This window comes from Dermacentor andersoni, chromosome 5, assembly GCF_023375885.2.
Source record: "Dermacentor andersoni chromosome 5, qqDerAnde1_hic_scaffold, whole genome shotgun sequence".
Lineage (NCBI taxonomy): Eukaryota > Metazoa > Arthropoda > Arachnida > Ixodida > Ixodidae > Dermacentor > Dermacentor andersoni.
Genome location: NC_092818.1, coordinates 171,154,427 through 171,173,554, shown reverse-complemented (window position 1 = coordinate 171,173,554; position 19,128 = coordinate 171,154,427). Strand labels below are relative to the sequence as shown.

The window sequence follows — 19,128 nt, the reverse complement described above, 5'->3', positions numbered from 1 at the left end:
ATAGCTGAAAGCGATGCTTTCAAATGACATTACAAACATTGTATTGACTTCATGGACAAAAAGTTAATTAAAAGGTTGATTAATTAGCTAGTGCTAATTTAATTTATCTATTAATAAGAACACACAAAAATATTGAAGGCTTCTGCAGAAGGTTGCTAACCACTGGTTTTATCTGCACAGAAGGCTTCTTTATCTTAATTTTTAACCAAACACAATGCCCTAAATGCCGAAGTAAAGTTTAAGCATTTCCTAAAACTCGAGTGACTTTCTGCTTCGCTACTTGCAGGGATGCTTGGATGAAGCTTGGCGACATGTCAAAACAAGAGGCTATGGAAAAATATGTAGAGGAACTTGTCAAGGTATTGCTAACTTGATGCAGTGCTGTCAGGACTGCCAGTATTTGGAGCAGTCATGTTACTTTGCGCACCATTTATACATGCCTTGCTGCTTAGCAGCTTGTTTAGTGCCTCAGTGTTGTGCATTGTGTCCCTGCACTCTCCTCAGTTCTTGCATGCACCCTTTTGTTTGCTCTTTTAGTTTTGTTGTTATATATGTTTCAAGAATCCCTTAAACCTTGCATGCATCCGTCGTGTTACTGTCTACAATTTTGTTTCTCTTGTATTCTATTTTGTTTTTCTTGTATTCTATTATTTTGGTTTTTGTTTGTTTGTTTGTTTTATTTTCAGGTTGTTAAAAAGTGTCAAGAAAATGCCACAGAGGAGCAGGTATGATTGTGCACTTGGGGAACATTAAAAGTTAAACCTTAAAAATGTAAGAGACAGAAGAAGCATTGTGGTGCTGAGCATTCAAAGACTGAAGCTTGCTGCAATCAGAGGTTTAGGCCTGAAATAAGGCATTGAAACCTTTTAAGCTTGTACTGAGTAAAGGCTTGTAGCCCAACCGGAAGATGGACAAAGTGGAATATGGAAACACATGACATCACCAGTCCAGTGTTTTCCAAAGGCTTTTTTGTGCTTATTCCTGTTGTTTGGCAAGTCAGTTAATTTAAAGAAAGAAAAGGTTCCCTGGGTCATTTTGAAATGATGCCAGAAGCATGTTCTTTAAAATACTGTATTACTTTTACTGACATTTCATTGCCACGTGCTTTCAAGGTGCTTTTGGCTAATCCTCACAGTAAAGGCACAAGGGTCTCGACAAGCAGAAGGATAGGCAGAACTAACCTTGTTCCATCTTTGCATCTCAAAGCCTATGTTGTTTTCTTTTGATCCCCACTTTGCATGAAAAGAAGTCTTGAATTTAGCATGTTTGAGCACAGTTACTGGTTCTCTACACTCACGTGCATGCTTGGTGTGAGCTTTGTGAGCCTCATTTCCTTGCGCATGATCATCTTTAGGTACTTTCAGTGATTGCGGGCTGAGTGCATCAGCGACCATCTTGCTGGGAACTGAGCTGCAAGAAACACTTAAAAAGAGGAGTCTGCTCGGCAGTGCAGCAATATATAGTTTCACAGGTTATTATTCTTGGAGGTGTAAACACACAGTAGGATGTACAACATGGCACACAACATTCCAACTCATGCAGCACATGCGTTTGATCAGCCAAGCTAAAGCTAAATTGCTGTTACTGATAATTTCTGTTACTGTACCAGCATGGGCACTGCTGGCAACCTTTTATCTTTATTGGCTTCACCACTTTTGAGTCGCCTGTTGTATATTTACACATTTCTTATTATCTTTGCTTTCATCTGCAACACTTCTATAGTATAGGTTGAGTTAACCACTCACTCTCTCTTAGCTTCATTAATGAAAGTTATGCTAAGATGCCTTGAAGCCACTGTTGCTTTAAGGGTGGTGACAGGCTTTGTCCACCTCTGCTATTGTAGTTAATAACTTGTAATTGTTTGTGCCCATAGAGAAAACCACAGTGCATAAAGAAATATTGAATACTACTTCCAACTCGAAAGTTCATGAGGCATGCATGTTTGGTGTACACATAAAATTGAATTGTTACAACCTCAAGTGACAAGAACTTAACAAGGTAGAGGTACACGGGATGATGACAACTTAAATGAACAGTGGTGGAACAAGGGATGTCACTGGCACCAAAGTTTTGACGAGGGGATGTTTTTGTCAGATCAACAGCCATGTTCCTTGGCAATGTTTATGTGTAGCTCACTCTGCCCCACCTCCAGTGGGGGAGGAGAATTACATGGTGTGTAGAGAAGTTGAAATGCTAAAAGCGGGAGGACGGTATTTTTTTGTGTTACTGAGGTTGCAGGAGAGGTGTTTTGCTGCTGGTTACCAGCAGTGTGAGGGATGTTGAAACGCTTTGAAAAAAAAAACAAAAAAACAGAGGAGTTGTTGCCCTGATAAAGGCAAATGCCCATGTCAAAATATTGGCTTCAGAGACATCCTTTGTTTTAGTTCATTATGATGACAGCGCAAGGGCGACGGCGACACAGAGAAAAGGAAGCGCACTGGACAAGTCCCTTTGTGTCCATCTTCTGTGCTGCTGTCACAATGAACTTGAACCATCTCACCCAGTTTTAAACCTTTTGTTTGACCACAGTGTATCATAAGAACCAAACTGTGACAGGAACCCATTAAAACACCTACAGAAACCAGTGCTCAAATTTGGTTATCTTGCATTTAAAATTACAAAAAGCTCAAATAGAGAAGCCTAGAAAGTGGCACTGTGTAAGCACATCTATGCTGCAAATCTGGTCTGTGGCAGCAGTGACAACTGTGCAAGTCTCGCCTTACTGAGTTGATTACACATTGCACACCATCAGCCAATGAAATGCAAAAACGTTCGTGTGCTTAGATTTAGATGCACATTAAAGAACCTCAGGTGGCCAAATTAACCCGGAATCCCTATTAAAGGGCCCGTCACCAGGCCCCATAGCAAATTTTGGTTATACGCTGGAAGTTGTTACATGTCCTCCAAAGAGCGTTCTGCCGTAAAAAAATTTTCAAATTCGCTCATTAATAGCCGACATAGAAATATTTCAGTGACGTGAACCCCTGATTTCAGCAGGCAGACTCCACTGCAGACTCCCTCTCTACTTGCCTTGTCTAGCCTATGCAAACAAAATTCCTTCCCTGCGCTCTCCCATGCCGGACCTCGAAGATTGCGTGACACATACGTCACGGGCCCCGCCTTAGCTTTTTTTTTTCTTTTTTCAGTGATGCACACTTCTGCTGGTTTATCCGCTGGCAGCGTTGCGCACGAGCTGTGTTCGTTTTGCGCAGCACACGATTTTGTGCACTGTGCACAAGGACACATGACTAGTGGTGTAATTCAGTGCTACACGAATACTGAGGCAAGAACAAGCGTATCGCAGAGTATGATCGCGTGCTGTAACACATTCAGAAATAACAGTTTCAATACTTTCGCAGGTGACTGCACCACTGTGGGAACTAGCAGAGGAAACAGAAATACATCGCTCTTGCTTCGGTGCGAATTAAAACAAAAGAACACGCAGACATTTTGTTTGTGTGTTGTATTATGTCTCTAAACCTCAATTCATCAATTCAAGCAACAGATCACACAAATAACAGATGTTGCCTTGTATAATTCTCGAAGTCGCGTGTCACCACCAGCTACGTCACACTGCGGATACGATTACATAGGCGCAGGAGCCTGACTACATCACCGTTCCTCTCCGGGCGGAGTAGCCGCGAGTGAAGGGGGAAACAGTGTTCAAATTGAAATTTCAGGCATTTCTGTAGCGCATAGCGATGTAATTCTTTGCAAACACGATCGTTGGTGCGCATTGTATGCTCTGCGCTTGTCAGCCCAAGATGGCTGGGGCCCTTTAAGGTGTGCATCATAAACAATTCACGCTTTTAGCATGTAAAACCCCAGAATGTATTGTATTAATATTATATTGCACCGCCAGCCTTTACAAAGACAAGTGGCATAGATGCATTACATGGACCATTGGATGCTGGCATCCTTTGCTGGCTGAAAAAACATCTGTTGCTTTGCTGTTTCACCATCACATCTGCTGGGATGGTAGAGAATTCCAGCATTCCACATGGTTATGTGGAACACACTCATTCTGTTCCATTCATGCCTTTCTGTATGCTTTCTTATCCCGAAGTTACTTGGCTGGCGCTAGCTGGCACTCGCCCTCTTTTAAGTGTTTCTGGATGCATGTTTGACATGCTGCCTGTTTCTTTAAAAGCGTTCTGTCTTTCTGCTTGTGTTACAACTCGTACCAGATGCTGCTCAGTGGTTTTACATCCCACATGACTGTATTGCTTGAAAGCTGTCGTATACTTCATCCTTTGTCATTCAACATGAAGGGAAACTTTACAGAAGTGAATTGTTAGCATCACTAGGCAATGCATTCTGAAAATAACAAAAGAAAGCCATCGTGTTGTGGAGTTTTTGCAGCTAAGTGTAGTAAACTTCATTACCCTATTAGTAGCCTGTTACTAAAACCTCTTAAATGAAGTGAACAAGTACAATGTGATCGAACAGGTGAACAATGTTGACATTTTAGCAGATATTCTACTAGACATAGTGGAGTTTAGATTGTTTAGCTGCAAGAACTTGTTTTTGGCAGATCAAGGCACTAATACAGTAGACATTAGGTTAATTCTAGAGGTGTCCGAATGGTGTTTTTTGAGACCGAATCAAATACAAATCGGATAGTGCCAGAAGCAAATCAAATAGTTCAAATAATGAACAGCCGTTGTCACAATTAATATAAAATAACACTCACGTCCTAGTATTCTTAAAGTTAGCAAGTTTCTGTCATTATTACATAGTGTGTTATAATGTGTTGTTATGTAGCATTAGGAGCAAATGTAGCATTAGGAGCAATCAAAAAGTTTCTTCGCAGGCACATGACTCTTCAGAGGGTATGAATGATTGCTGTATAGCCTTTAAGGGATGGTACCCAAGCGACGTAGCCTGCTTCACTACACAAGTTCTCATGTTTTATGTCAGTACTATGCGCTCCGGAAGTAAAACCTTGGAGTACATTTGCTCCAATTTGATGTTTAATTGGGCACAGTTGACTTCCTAAAATAAAAAAATATTTGCACTTCTGAATAGTGACTATTCAATTCGAAAACTGAATCAAATAGAACAATATTTGGTTTGTTATTTTAAAGTTTCAAATATTCACACACCCCTAGTTAATTTGGCTCCGGTTAATTCGATTTTTCAGTTAATGTGATCCCGGCCTGAAGTCCTGGCCAGTGCCAATGCATATCTATGGGCCCAAACGTTTGCTATATCGATCCTAAAATCACATTCGCCTCATAATTCAGACTTGACAAGTCCGCACACACGCGCCTGACCCATATGGTGGCCCCAATAATGACCCCTGTAATGGCAACCTCTGTCTCGGTGGAACTTGGGGGGCAGTGAATGTGTAGAACACGGGTCATCTACCATCAAAATCATCAGCCCTTCCACACTGTGAAGAAAGACAAGCAGCAAAGCTGTGGTGCGTTTTACCTCATTTGACGCACCTATGTATATTTAGGTATTATTATTATTATTATTACTACTACTACTACTATTATTATTATTATTATTATTATTATTATTATTATTATTATTATTTTTATTGAAGGACACAGACAACGAATACAGTCGAACCCACTTATAACAATATTCGGGTGCCACGAAAATTCCATTGTTTTAACTGGGTTGCATGAAAAAATCTAAATAGGGGATGACAGAGCTATTGTGAGAAAACTATAATGGCAGGAAGGCCAGTGCCCCTCCCCACCACCCCCTTCCCTGTCCTACTGCGGCAGCCTGCCCTACCGCGTCATCGCTGCTGTCGCTATCTGATGCAAGCACATTCGCGACGATCGCCTCATTGGGCAGCCTGCCCTACCGCGTCATCGCTGCCGTCGCTATCTGATGCAAGCACGGTTGCAATGATCGCATCATCGGTTAGAAGTACTTAGTTTCCTAATCTACAGCCGTGCGCTTTCTTTTCACCGGCAATGTCATGCATTGCCGATGATCAGCAGGTGAATTAGCCATTTTCTGTTTCGGCAGCGAGAAACCGCGTGGCCAGGAATGATCTCGACGCAAACAACGAAGACAAGCACGAGCAATTAAACTGTTTGCAGGACTGTGCTGAATGAGGAGCCAGCAAGCAACATGTGAGCAGAGCAGTTGACGCGGTCCATTCGTGTTTCGGAGGGTGGGGCGGTATAGAGCTGTGGGTGCAGCCGAGCTGTGCGTGCAGCCCATTTGTGCTCGGAGTGGTGGAAGGGCGACGGGAGGGAGGCACGCAGAGATGGCTAGAAAATGAGTGCACGGCTGCTGTTGGAGCAGCTAAAGCCCCTGCATCCACGTGCCACCGCCGCTTTCTTAAAGGGGTGGAGACATCAAAATTTTCGTTCATGCGTTTGTTGATTCAAACATTGCGTCATGCTTCAGGGAGCACGATACACACAGCAGAATTCATATATATCCGATAAATAATTTAATAATAGCATTATTATAACGAGCGATTTCGGTTTCGGTTTCTGGGCTCCAGCGGATGCTATGACGTCACAGAGGAGGAAACGCAACATGGCTTGGTCACGTGGGCCACAAAAAATAGTGACGTAAAACGATGCTGCGTCGTCTGCTCGCGCGTACGCTTGCTCTCCCAGCAGAGGTAAACAACTGGCGATTCGAAGTGCGTGTCGCGATTATTATAATTATTGCGAAGAGCGACAACAATGATAAGAATATATTGCGGCTTGTGAGAGTCAGTGATTCATTCCGAAGCGCCGTAAGTTTTAGCTTTGAAGTGAACCGGAAAAGGCCTAGCGACGATATCGGCGGCGCCGAACGATCAGAGGCGGTGAGGCTGCTGTCGGTGCCACAATGACCACTCCTCGGTCGCTGATTGGCCGCTTCACCATACGGCTGCCGCACAAATGGGTCCCGGGCCCGTCCTCTCTACGGCAAGGAAATCTCGCCGTTCGCGAGCAAAACCGCCGTCGCACAGGGGCCCGCGAACGGCGTGCGGCGAGTCTCCGTGCCGGTAACGTGGACGGGCCCTCACATTGAGAAAGGCCAAGCGAACGAGAGACCACTCCGAGCTGCCGAACTATGCGACTATGCGAGGAGAGAAGCGGACAACACGAACGCCGCATACCCTTTCGGAGTCGGCCGGCTAGTGTTACACGCAGTTTGCCGTTCGCGGGCCGCCGTGTGGCATTCGTGTTGTCCACTTCTCTCCTCTTGTGCCCGCGTCTGCACGCCTTACTCCTTCTTTGCATTAAGAAATGATTTCTATATGCCTGTAGCTCGGTCATAGTGGAGGCTATGCTCGGTCGCTCGGCTCAGCAGGCTCCGTAATCGGCATTTCATCGCTACTCATCATACGTCACGTTTTTGTGCTAGTGTGCTATGACGTCAATATTTTCGTTCCTCCTCTGTGACGTCATAACTGCCGCGCTAGCGATGGGTCTCGACCACGAGAAGGAGTTTTTAATGACTTTTTGGAGCTGAATTAAAATTATTTTGAAATGTTTGCAGCGTCGAATACCTCGTTCTGGGTGTCCTTGCATACGGAAGCAGCCTACAACATGCTTTTTAAAGCCTCAAAATTTGGTGTCCCAACCCCTTTAAGTAGTGACAACCTTTGTTGTGCGCCGCCTTTCCCCTCACACCAAATCCAGTTCCGGTATATCCGGTTCTGGCATTTCCGGTTTAAAAATTTCCGGTTCCGGCGTTTTTGCTTCCTGGAGTTGCGTTGTGGGAATTCCCGCTTTGACTGCTGTTAGACGATGGTGAGACGCCCGCGTGTGCTTAGCAGAGCTGTGGCAGTCACCATAAGAAGAATGCAAAGGGGACAAGCTGTTGTATTCCGCTGAAGTAGTAGTTTGCGGTTGCTGTTTTCCAAATGCACGAAAAACGGCAGTGGTCTCCAAGCGCCCAGGCACTACATTCCACTTTAAGTTGTCGCTCGTGCCACAACCCGTCGCAGGTTGACGCGAAGCAGCGAACACGAGCAGATCGCTGGTTACAGTGGGCGGTGGTTCTTGGATGGAATCGCATTCACAGTTTCAACCGCAGCTCGTGCAATTAAAGCCTCTCCAGCGACGCGAAAGTAAACAACGCTAAAAAACAAAGTGTCACTTCCACTCGGAACAGGAAGCTGCAGCTACGGAAGTTCCGCTTGACGCCGGAAGCTAAGGGGGTGAGTGGGAGAGGAGCGTGGAGGAGGAGGGCAGGTTGGCGGTACTTAACCTGGTCGGCGGAAACGTGTATGGAGGGGCTTTAGGAGCAGCGGCCCATCGTGCAGCGGCCCATCGTGCAGCGGCTCGAATTTCTTGTTCTTTCCTTTTCAAGGATTTCACATTTCACTACCTTTCGGCTTGGACACGCAGCAGCCAAACTTCATCGTTATAACCGATAATGCGGCATCGGGGCATTGCAGTAAGCGGGTTATTTCACCAGGGAAAACATACAAAAGCTGATGGTGCAGCAGCTTCTCATTGCTATAGCTGATATATTGTTAAAACCGGCATCGTTAAAAGTGGGTTCGACTGTACATTTTTTGACTGTGGAGTGATTTATTGTTATTCTTTTATGAAGTAGGGATGTGTGCAAGTACCACTACTTGGCAGACGTGAATTCCACAATATTTACAACTTCACTGTGCACTATGTAATTATGAAAAGCATATGAAACTCGGCGTAATGTTAGAGTCGTCTTAGCGGCTAATTGTCATATAATTTGTTTCGTGATAGTTTCGATAAAACAAGAGTTACAGCTGTTTTCTGTAACCATACTCCCTCTGTAGATGCCCATGTATTGACAGCAGATGGGAATTCTGTAACGCTTACAACTTCACTGTGAACTAATTATGACAAGTAAATGAAACTTGGCGTAATGATAGAGTTGTCCTAGCGTCCAATTACAGCATGGTTTGGCGGGCTCGCTAGACCTACGTGGCGTTAGGCCCAGCGTGGCGCCCACGTGTGATGGACCGAAAAGAGGCTATAGAAGTCCAAAAAATGCTGGCCCACCTTGTCCAAAGGTATCCACCGATTCGGGTTAACCTCACGAACCCAATGATCAGCTTCAATGCGTGGTCCTGCCAAAAGTGCCTGCAGAATCATTCAAAAAGACGGAACCGATGTGGGGCACGTCCACTTTTTTCTGCTTCTTCTTCCAGATTAGCAGAGGTTAGCAGAGGGGCCCGATTTTTATTAGTCATATCATAAGAAGCAAACAAACACTGACACCAAGGACAACATAGGGGAAATTGCTTCTGCTTAATAAATTAAATAAAGAAACGATAAATGAATGGAAATTGTGGGTTCGGTTCCCACCTGCAGCAATTTGTTTTTTCATCCACTTTAATTTTGATGAATTTATCATTTCTTCATTTCATTTATTAAGCACAAGTAATTTCCCCTATGTTGTCCTTGGTGTCAATGTTTGTTGGCTTCTTATGATATGACTAATAAAAATCGGGCCCCTCGGTTAACCCCCTTTCTTCTCATTAATTACATTAGATTGAGAGCTACAAAGCATTCGCGAGAAACTGGGGACAAAAATGGCAGGTGGCATCTGACGCAGATGCTGGAGGAGAAGGCTTGAGTTTTGTGTCAACACATGGACACGATCCTGGAGGAAGTAGCCCTCAACAGCTTCACTGTAAAAATTTATATTTTCGGCCCTGCCTGTAGAAGATTTTCAAGCAATAACGGTAGTTCACAACGTCTGATACGGTATTTACCCAGTTCTAACTGGCACTTTCCATGTTGCAAGGAAAGTGGGCTGAAAGTTTCCTGTGCAGTAAAATCGGATATGAAACTAAAACTGCCTTTGCACCAATGCTGGCTTTTGAAAACTGGCTGCCATTCTAAAAAAAAGGTGCACATTAGATTTCCCCTTTGGTTAGAAGCTTTAAGTCATTTCTATGTTAGGTTTCTACTTCTGACACATATAAAGTTGGCGCACCTTTGATTCCGAGGCATGTTAACTCGAGTAATTACTGCCAAATGAATCGGTGGTGTGTTGTCGTGTTTTTTGTTTTTTTTTCCTGTATCTTGTCGAATATGACTCGCCAGATAATTCGATCAATTTTGTCAGTCCCGTCATGGTCGAATTAATAGAAGTCGACTGTATACATAGTGAAATTCGAATGATTCTGGCATATCTGCATGACTTCATGCGAGGTTAGTTAGGTAGTTTCTATTGTAGTACAGACTCATCATGAAAGCAGGGTGTTTCTTAACATGTGCTACGTCATGCTTTCTTACTGTTATTATAGTGCATAGATTATATTGGTGACAGATGCTACATATGCTGGAGAAAGTGCCCTTAACAGCTGTCTCTCTAAGGATCTCTGTAAGGATTTATGTGTGCCTCTCCAAGGAAAGCTGAATTTTGACTTCCATATTCCTTGAGTCTTCCTACTTTGTAGACTAAGTTTTCCTACTATGTCTTCTTCATTTTATTATTCCTCCTTTCAGATTGTCGAGGCAATGTCGTACACTGACCATGTGGCCAAGTTTGTGGATCTTCTTGGCCCCTTGTTTGACTCTGTGCCACCTCAGATGGCTGCTATGTTGCCACAGGCCAAAGTGAACGGTAATCGGGATTCTGAAGATGACATAGAGACAATCGAAGGTAAGCACATATTAAATCAGGAAAGTCCCACAGCTTCGTCAGCTGTGTAGCCTCCACAGGTGATTAGTTAGCTGGTCATTTAATTAACACTCGCTATGGTGCCTCAGTGGCTATAGCATGCTGCTGTTTAGCATGAGATCGCAGGTTTGGTTCCTGACCAAGGTAACCACATTTGAATAGGGTGGTATGCTACAATGCTTGTGTACTATGCTATGGGTGTATGTTAAAGAACTCCAGCTGGTCAAAATTAATAGTTAATCTTTCACAGCAGCATCCCTCATAGCCTACTGTGCAGCTTTGGTATGCTAAACCCTCCAATTAACTCTTTCAGGTTCAATGATGTAAATATATGGCGCCGTAAACAAGTCCAAAATTGTTGATGCCGTGTATCTACGGCGCCGTCTGTATGTTTAAGAAGCACGCCAATTTCCTAACTTTTTCTTGTCTGGCATGTACTGCCACTATGTGGGGATACAAGGAATTTTTTTCTCGTGCCTCTTTCTCTCAGTTTTCGTTGCATGGTTGGTTTGCTCCGGCGCGTCTACTACCGCTCGTGGTATTGGCACGCATGCGGGCACGTGGCGGTTAGTTTGGGTCTTGTTCCGCAAGCAGTTTTGGCTTCTTGGCCTTGTAAAACTGATGACTGTCTCGTTACTAATCGTTCAAAGGGTGACCACCTGTTGCTCGCTTGTTTTTGTTCACAGGGGTGCCATATGAAGGATGCCGTTGTGCATGTATTTCCTTTTATGGAGACTCGCGAAAACTAATTGCCTCTGGTTGGTGATAAGATGAAGGAAGAATTAGCTGTAGTTTGTCACAGGTTTTCCTTTTCTGACGGGTGCACAACCACACAGTTTTCTTGAGTGCGCTCACCTACGCAGTTCGATTACGCTATGGATGTAAATATTAGTAAGAGGAGGAACATTTTAGACTTGCGAAATATACTCGTGTGCGCATTTTTCTAAGCCTTGAATAATGTGTATAACAATGCATCAAGTTTTTAATTCTTATAAGTTGATTTCCTATTTGTATTGTTGTTATTCATGAATAAACAGTACAAATGTACCAACACAAAATAATTTTTTCTTACTTTACAGTCACCCTAAAAAATTTGAGTAATTTTTTTTTTTGGAAATAGGTCCGTCTGAAAAATTTTAATCTGCAATAAAGAAGATCGACCCTGGGCGGTTGCAAAGGGGGAAGAAAATCGACCCTGGAAGGGTTAAAACTAAAAAAATATGAATGAGTGTAATACGTATCAGCAATTTGCTGCCATTCTGTGGTTTCCTTATTTTATTGGTTCTACAAAGCTGTTTTGATGGATAGCTCACAAGGCTGCTTTTATATTTCTGGAACATCTTATTTGATGTAGACCCAGTTGTCCTTTGAGTTTAATTCTAAATTTAGCTGTGTCTAATAAATGAAACAGTCCGTGCTTTGTTTTTTGTGTATTCTGCCGTGGTTCAACAGGAACGAGAAATTTGACATCAGATCCAGAATTCGTGTTCAGCTACATTCAACACTCAAGTTTAAGGGCACTGCTAAATGTGACAATCTTTGAATGAAAGCTTTACTGTGCATGCTAAAAGCAGTGATTAAAAAACGTGGCAAATGCAGCATGTTCAGGTAAAGAAAAAAGAAAGCCACCAACGCAATGGAATTTTCATTCACTGAACTTTTTCACATGGAGTTGAATTCAGACATTTTAGCAAGTGGGTACATTGACTTTTGAGTGTGTGTGCGTGTGTGCGTGCGTGTGTGTGTGTGTGTGTGTGTGTGTGTGTGTGTGTGTGTGTGTGTGTGAGTATTGGCTCCTTGTGTCAGTACAAGGTGGAATGTACTTTCGTGGCACTTTTGTGGCAAATGTACATTGCTACTCTTGTGGCAATGTAATGACAGGAACAGTTCTTACATTTTCTCGTTGCATTCTCTTGGCAAACTACAGTATATGAGTTACTCTGAAAGAAAGCTTTGTAGTTGAAGAAAAGTTCGTCCTAGTCCAGGGATTGAACCCAGGACTAACGCCTTTCGGGCAGTTGCTCTACCATCTGAGCTAATGGGAAGGTAAGCATATCTCAAAGTGAGGTTGAATTTATCCAGAACTTGAAGTAAAGAAACACTGAAATATGGCAAAGCAGTAGGAGCAGCTTTACATATTGTTTTTTGTGTTTTCTTTTTAAAAGTGCTCATTTTAAACTGCTTTTTAAAACCGAAGCTTTCTTTGCCTCTTCCTTCGACTTTCTCATTGCTGCTGCTGTCTGGCACACCTCGTCGGGGGGCGGGGTGTGCCACACAGCAGCGCGTGTGTACGTGGCAGGAGCGAGTCGGAAAGGAAATGCAAGAAACTCGTTTGGACCCCACCATGTCGCATGTGCACAATGCCCTCTGGAGCTCCCTGGGCATTGCCACATTAGCCTTTCGACAGCTGTAATTATCCATGATCCCTTTCAAATGCATTGCAGAAACTGCAGTGCTTTCCTTTCTACTAACGTGCGAGCCCAGAGGGGACATAGATAGAACTGTAGAGAGGAGGGAGGAGAAGAGGCAGTTCCCACACAATTGGGGAAAAGGGCTAACATGAGGAGGCAAAGAAACCCTACTACTGTATGACAGTGGGGAAAGTGGATAAGCTTAAGTTCATGGTACAGTACACAATGTTCCTACTAGTTCTGAAAAACAAACGCCACGCAAATATGTCAAGTGGACAAATTACACAGGGCGTGCAGAAGCAGTGACGCATTAATTAAAGTGCACCGCAGGGTCCAGGTGACACTACGGAAGCGGTCAACCTTCAAATCAACACCCCTGTGCCCGCCGCGGTAGCTTTGCGGCTATAGCATTGCTAGAGGTCGCAGATTTGATCCCAACTGCAGCAGCCGCATTTCAACGGGGACGAAATAAAACACGCATGTGCACTTAGATTTTGGGACACGTTAAATAATGTTGCAGTGTCATAATTAATTCAGAGTCTGCGACTACGGCTTGCCTCATAATCCGATTGTTGTTTTGCCACGTACAGCCCCATAATCCAATTCAAGTTTAATACTTCTGCCATGCTGCGATGTGTTATGCGAGGCAATGACAGTGCTCAACCCTCTCAGAGGTTATGAAACATGGCATACAAGAACGCCTGAAGCAAACGCAACACCTCTCCCTATGTGCTCTATGTACTACACAGACAAACAGCAGTGGTGCACACAAGGTAATGTTTAACATCAACTCGCCACTCTCGTGCTAGACTAAACGTTTAGTCGAAGAAATTAAGCTTTCCCCGTCAACATCATCACTAATTATTGTCAAACAAAGCAACCAGCACAGAAAGCTTCGCTTGCATCGATTCCCACAATGTGTGTGATCTGCATAATTTTTGCGCAGGTCTTGTTTTTTTAAGTTTTGTCTTAGGCCCCCTCCCCTTGTGTTTGCTTGTTTTTTTGTGGTGACTTATCGTGCACACGAAAGCTGCACTAATGGCTTTGTATGTTTTCTTTTTATTCCTAGCTCCAGAGCAGGAGCAGCCATTGTACTCTAAGGCAGACAAAAAACAGAGTGAAGAGAAACCAGAACGTAAAGCAGCAGGTAAAAATCTTGTGCCTGGTTATTGAGGAACGAAACTCAGCAGTTTGGCCGCTTGGCCATATTATTTGTTCTGTGCTCTGATGAAGTACACTTGTTAAGGGCAACAGTAAACACCCTGAAGGGAAGCTCCAGTGATATTTCAGGACTGTGGATCTCAAATTCTCATTGTATATTCTTATGGGCACTTTGGTGATGTGTACAAGACAGTGCAGTTGAGTGCTGCATACTTTTTCCACAAGTTAATGTTGATACTACTGTTGCTGTTCCTACATATAATGACATCCCTCTTGTTATTTATTTCTTTCCTTTATTGGTTTATCTGAGGCAGTCGCAACAAGATTACCTTGAGCTAATGCTAAAGGTAGACTGTTGCCAGATTTAGCAGTGACAACATTACAGCTGCATTGGTATGGCAGAAGCAGTATTATACGAAAGCACATAACACACGAAACACATGAAAATAGTGCTTAGGCAGAAGTACTTGTGTGCCTCAATGAGGAAGTAGCCAAATAACCCAATATTGTAAGCTGCTCTTGTGTTATATTTAGACAGGCCGCCTCCCTTGGTCTTTGCATCACACTCTGTTCTGCTTTGATCTCTTAGAGACTTAGACTCATTGTTGAGCTGTGTGCTTTCTTTTGTGTGTTCAACATAATGCATTCATATTTGAAAAAAGTATGTTTTGTATTCCACTGCTATGTTCTCAAGCAGGACTGAATGGCCATGGATCTGACTTCGAGAGTGATGAGGAGGAGGAATTTTCAGACACCTATGACCACATGGGAGACGTGAGTGCTGTCCTTGCACTAAATTTAACTTCACTGTTTCTTTTTAATAATAATGATGATTTATTTCGATGTTTAAACATTGTGATGGAGGAGGCAGGAAAACAACTGGTTAAGGCTTGACAAGGTTCCTACCACCTGTATGGTAGGCAGTGGCAAGGGACTACAATTGTACCACTGTGATCACAGAATAATAAACCAAATACATATTGGCATGTCATAACAGGCATAAACCAACAACAAATGAAACAGAAAGTACAGTCACTTGTCAGTAGAAATCACTGATTAAGATAATGGGTTATGCAATTTTATAATATGCAAGATTTATACCCTAGAAATTCTGAAAAATTCTTGGATTTTTTTTCTGCAAGAACTTCTGCGAACCATGTAGCCACACTGTTATAGATTTGCTTGAAGAACTGAGATAATGGGACATGAGTCCCACTTTTTCTCTTTGAATGTTTCTCATCCTTTCTAATTTGACTTTTTGTGAGCAACCCCTTATCAAGTACATATTTGTAATGCTTTAGCCACAATGCAATTTATTATTTTGTTGTCTCCATCAGAGGTTTAACATGCAGTTAATAGTATATTTGTTTTACTTCTGCACTCCTGGTGGGGCCTTACCAAGGCCTGCAGTATATATAACAAAGTTTCGTGTATGTGAAACCAGGAGGATGAGAGTGGATCACCCGAGCCACGGGAGCAAGAGGCCTCGGGCATGGTGGCCACTGCAGTGAACGAGGCCCTCATGAATGGCTCAGGCCGGGTCTTGGTGCAAGACAACAAGAGCCAGCTTTGGGCTTTCTACCCGGATGGGTCCAAAAAACCCAATGGGGAGCTGGCCTTTGTGCGGGGAGGTGGCGACGACAACCCTCACAGGGGTGCACCACTGCCCAGGTCTGGGCCTGGGGCTGGACGCCTGCCCCGATCACATCGTCGTCGAGGCGAGTGGCATTTAATTGCAATAACACTGCCATCTGTGGTCATCAGGTGCATTAAGCTACGTGAATTCGGCTGCAGATACGTACATGATTAAGAAATAAATATTTTATTTAGAACTCCAAGGAATTTTCAATGTGGTGTAAGTGTTCTGCATTGTATATGTACTTGGAATGATACGAGGCCCACAGTCTAGTTTGTTGTATGATTACAAAGACGGCGCCGAATAAAACAACACACGAAGAAAGGAGACACGAGACAAGCACGTAGGCGCACTAACAACTGAGTGTTTTATTTCTTGACATAGTAATATATATCTGCTGTCAAGGATCAAAACAACAAGAATAAACAGGGCAGTCATCTGCATCGCGCAAGGAAGCCAAGATACAGAATAACTTCTAAGTGTCGCTCTCACGCTACGCCAGTTCCTTTGTCGAAAGAGAAACTGAGGCTTCACTGATACAATCAACACCACCCTTCTTGATCTCAAGCGCTTCCAATATCTCCCTTGTCAGTTGATCATCAGCTCTGTTCAAAACACAGGTTCTATCAAAATCTGGGATGCACTTGTGAGCCTTACAATGCGCACTTATATGACCGGAGAGCTGGTTTTCCATCTTATATCGATGCTCATGCAATCTGTCATTCAGACATCTGCCCGTTTGGCCTATATATGATGAACCACACGACAAGGGAACTGAATAAACTACTTTCTTTACACATCCGACATGTTTCTGCCCATGTTTTTTTGCACACACCTGTTTGTTTTCCCCGATTTCCTGCGTTCACTTTGGCACACATCAAGCCAAGACGTTTCGGAGCGGAAAATATAACCACAACACCAGCTCGTCTACCTACTTTATTGAGATTGTGAGATATGCCGTGAACATATGGAATGATGGCACACCTGGTTTCAGAAGGGCCTGCTCGACCCTGGTTTACAACGCTAGGTTGCTTGAGCTGTTCGAGCATTTTTTCCGCAACAGATACGATCACATGGTGAGGATAACTTGCTCCACTGAGGCGGCTGATGTGACAATGAAAACTGCTTTGCAGCCGATGCACGCATGACTTGACCGATGCACGCAGAATTGGAGACCCAGTCATCATTAGTATTGTCAGAGTTTAAAACAGCCTTGTATCCTCTAACCCTGACCCACGAGCTTCCGGCTGATAACTGTTTAAGATTTTTAGATTTAGAGTTCATTTTTTCATCGTGTCTTGTGTGCTGGCAGTTCAAGCCAAGGGCTAGCAAACCCATCCTCTCCTACCATTCAGCTCATTCAAAAGTAATAAATCGAGGCATCATTCAATCATGTTTAACCAACGCACTTAACAAGGCATGCGTGCATCGGCTGCAAAGCAGTTTTCAGCGTAGGTGGCGCTGTTGGCCGTAATGCGATGCATGGTACGCGCCGCTGGCTTTGAGCATACGCAAGGACGCAGGCCTGCCGGCGCGCAACGCGTCGGCCTTTCAGTGATGTTGTTGCAAGCAATGGTTTAGCTCCTTAAATGCTAGTCGAACGTGACTACGGCTGACAGAATGCAATTTTAAGCCGTGGTGGTGCAGTGGTTAGGGCGCCAGATTGTTGTGCCCCAGGATGAGGGATGGCATCCCGGCTGCGGCGGCCGCTTTTCGATGGAGGCGAAAAACAAGGCGCCCGTTTGCTGTGCGATGTTAGTACACGTCAAAGAACCCCACCCCAGGTGGTCGAAATTTCCAGAGTCCTTCATGCCTCCACTACGGCATCTCTCATAGCCTGAGTCACTTTGGCACGTGAAACCCCACAAACAAAACCATTAAAATCGAGTGGTTGCCTCTGCAATACATCTGCTGCGTAACACATCGGCGTATCTAAAGCGTTATTCACGAATCCTTTCAGTTTCAGGAATTGAAGGGTCCGAATGAGTCCCGTGGGGTCAAGATAGTGCATGACGACAGTAGGAGACGCAGACCAAAAGAATTAGGATTGAAATATGTTTCGGGTCCGTGCGATTGCATTTTTTTAATAACGTTGTTTATTGCCTCGGGGCATAAAGAAATATGTAAAAAGGAAATTAGAAGGGGTATTAAATGAGAGAAAGAAAGGTTGGCTCTTCTTTGGCCGGTGCCTTCCAAAACTCCTTAAGTTTTAGTAATATGAAGCGTCAGCTTATTCCTGAAAAATGTGAATGGGGTTTAGAACAGGTAATACAAAGCATAGCAAAAATTTATTGCACATCGTAGTAATAGCAAAGCACTGCACATCATACATTCAGGGTAATTCAATATACAAGATATCACATTTACACATGCTTCTGTGTAATTTGAAAGAAAAACATTAAACATTGAACACCCACTAAGAAATGGGGAGGCAAGGATATCACTTTCCACTAAATAAAATATAAAGACGTTCGACCTTGAAGAAATATGCAACTTAGAGCACCCTCCTAAGTTTAGAGCACCCTCCCTGCTGCCTCGACTACACATAGCCGGAAGTGCTGCCAGGGGCGAAGCAGTGACGCTGCCTCGCGTTTTCTGCGTTGGAATTCATCTGTTCGGCGAAATCCGGCACTCACATTAACATGTCAGCAGCGAAACACATATTGCCATAAACGAGAGAACACTTTGGCAGCCGCGAAGATACAGGAACGCGGTCGCGCCGGCCAGACACTGCGGGAAGCTGCACACGCGCGCAACTGTGTGACTGCATCGCCAAGCTGACCGCAGCGCCACCGCGGCCTTTGCGGCAGCGCATGAACGAGAGGATCGCGCTTTCTCGGCGGATATGCCGGCGCTGGCGTCACCTCCCCCTTCTAGCCACCATAGCGAAACTTCGAGCTTTCGAACGATACCAAGATGGCGGCGTTCGGTGGCGGGAAAGACGGGTTAGGGCTCTGCGAACTGCGGTGATTTTATGCGATTTAAAGCTGTTTTCTCGCCCTACGCACTGATAAATTAATTTTTTTCAGGCACTTCTGGTGCGTTTTCAGTCAAACCATTTTGATACAATGTAGATTAGGCATTGCAGATACCGAAACGCGTCGTTGCCAAAAATCTGTCTTTTTTGCGATTTTCGCGATCTGATCCCCGCGTCCCCCCTTAATATACTATTATGTTAACTGGTCCCTCAACCTCAACAAGCGAAGTGCACGCAAGTGCAAAGCAGCTTTTAGGCGCAGCTGAATAAAACGCTTTGGGCACTGTGGCCCTTGAAAACAAATCACAGTATGCTTACATGCCTACTGTGACAGTGTATTCAATTTC

At 44.0% G+C, this 19,128-nt stretch overlaps 1 protein-coding gene across 4 annotated transcripts in view; it reads left to right on the top strand.

Moving 5' to 3' along the window:
* Positions 1 to 19,128, top strand: part of LOC126531613 (acyl-CoA-binding domain-containing protein 5) — a 32,785-nt gene that overhangs the window by 4,447 nt on the left and 9,210 nt on the right. For 2 of the 4 annotated variants that reach the window (XM_055071301.1, XM_055071299.1), the window contains exons 3-8: positions 287 to 359; positions 687 to 725; positions 10,422 to 10,578; positions 14,077 to 14,154; positions 14,863 to 14,942; positions 15,613 to 15,886. In XM_055071301.1, coding sequence (XP_054927276.1) covers positions 287 to 359; positions 687 to 725; positions 10,422 to 10,578; positions 14,077 to 14,154; positions 14,863 to 14,942; positions 15,613 to 15,886 — 701 coding nt within the window. The remainder of the gene's footprint in view (positions 1 to 286; positions 360 to 686; positions 726 to 10,421; positions 10,579 to 14,076; positions 14,155 to 14,862; positions 14,943 to 15,612; positions 15,887 to 19,128) is intronic. The other 2 variants (XM_055071300.1, XM_055071302.1) reach the window with 2 other exon arrangements.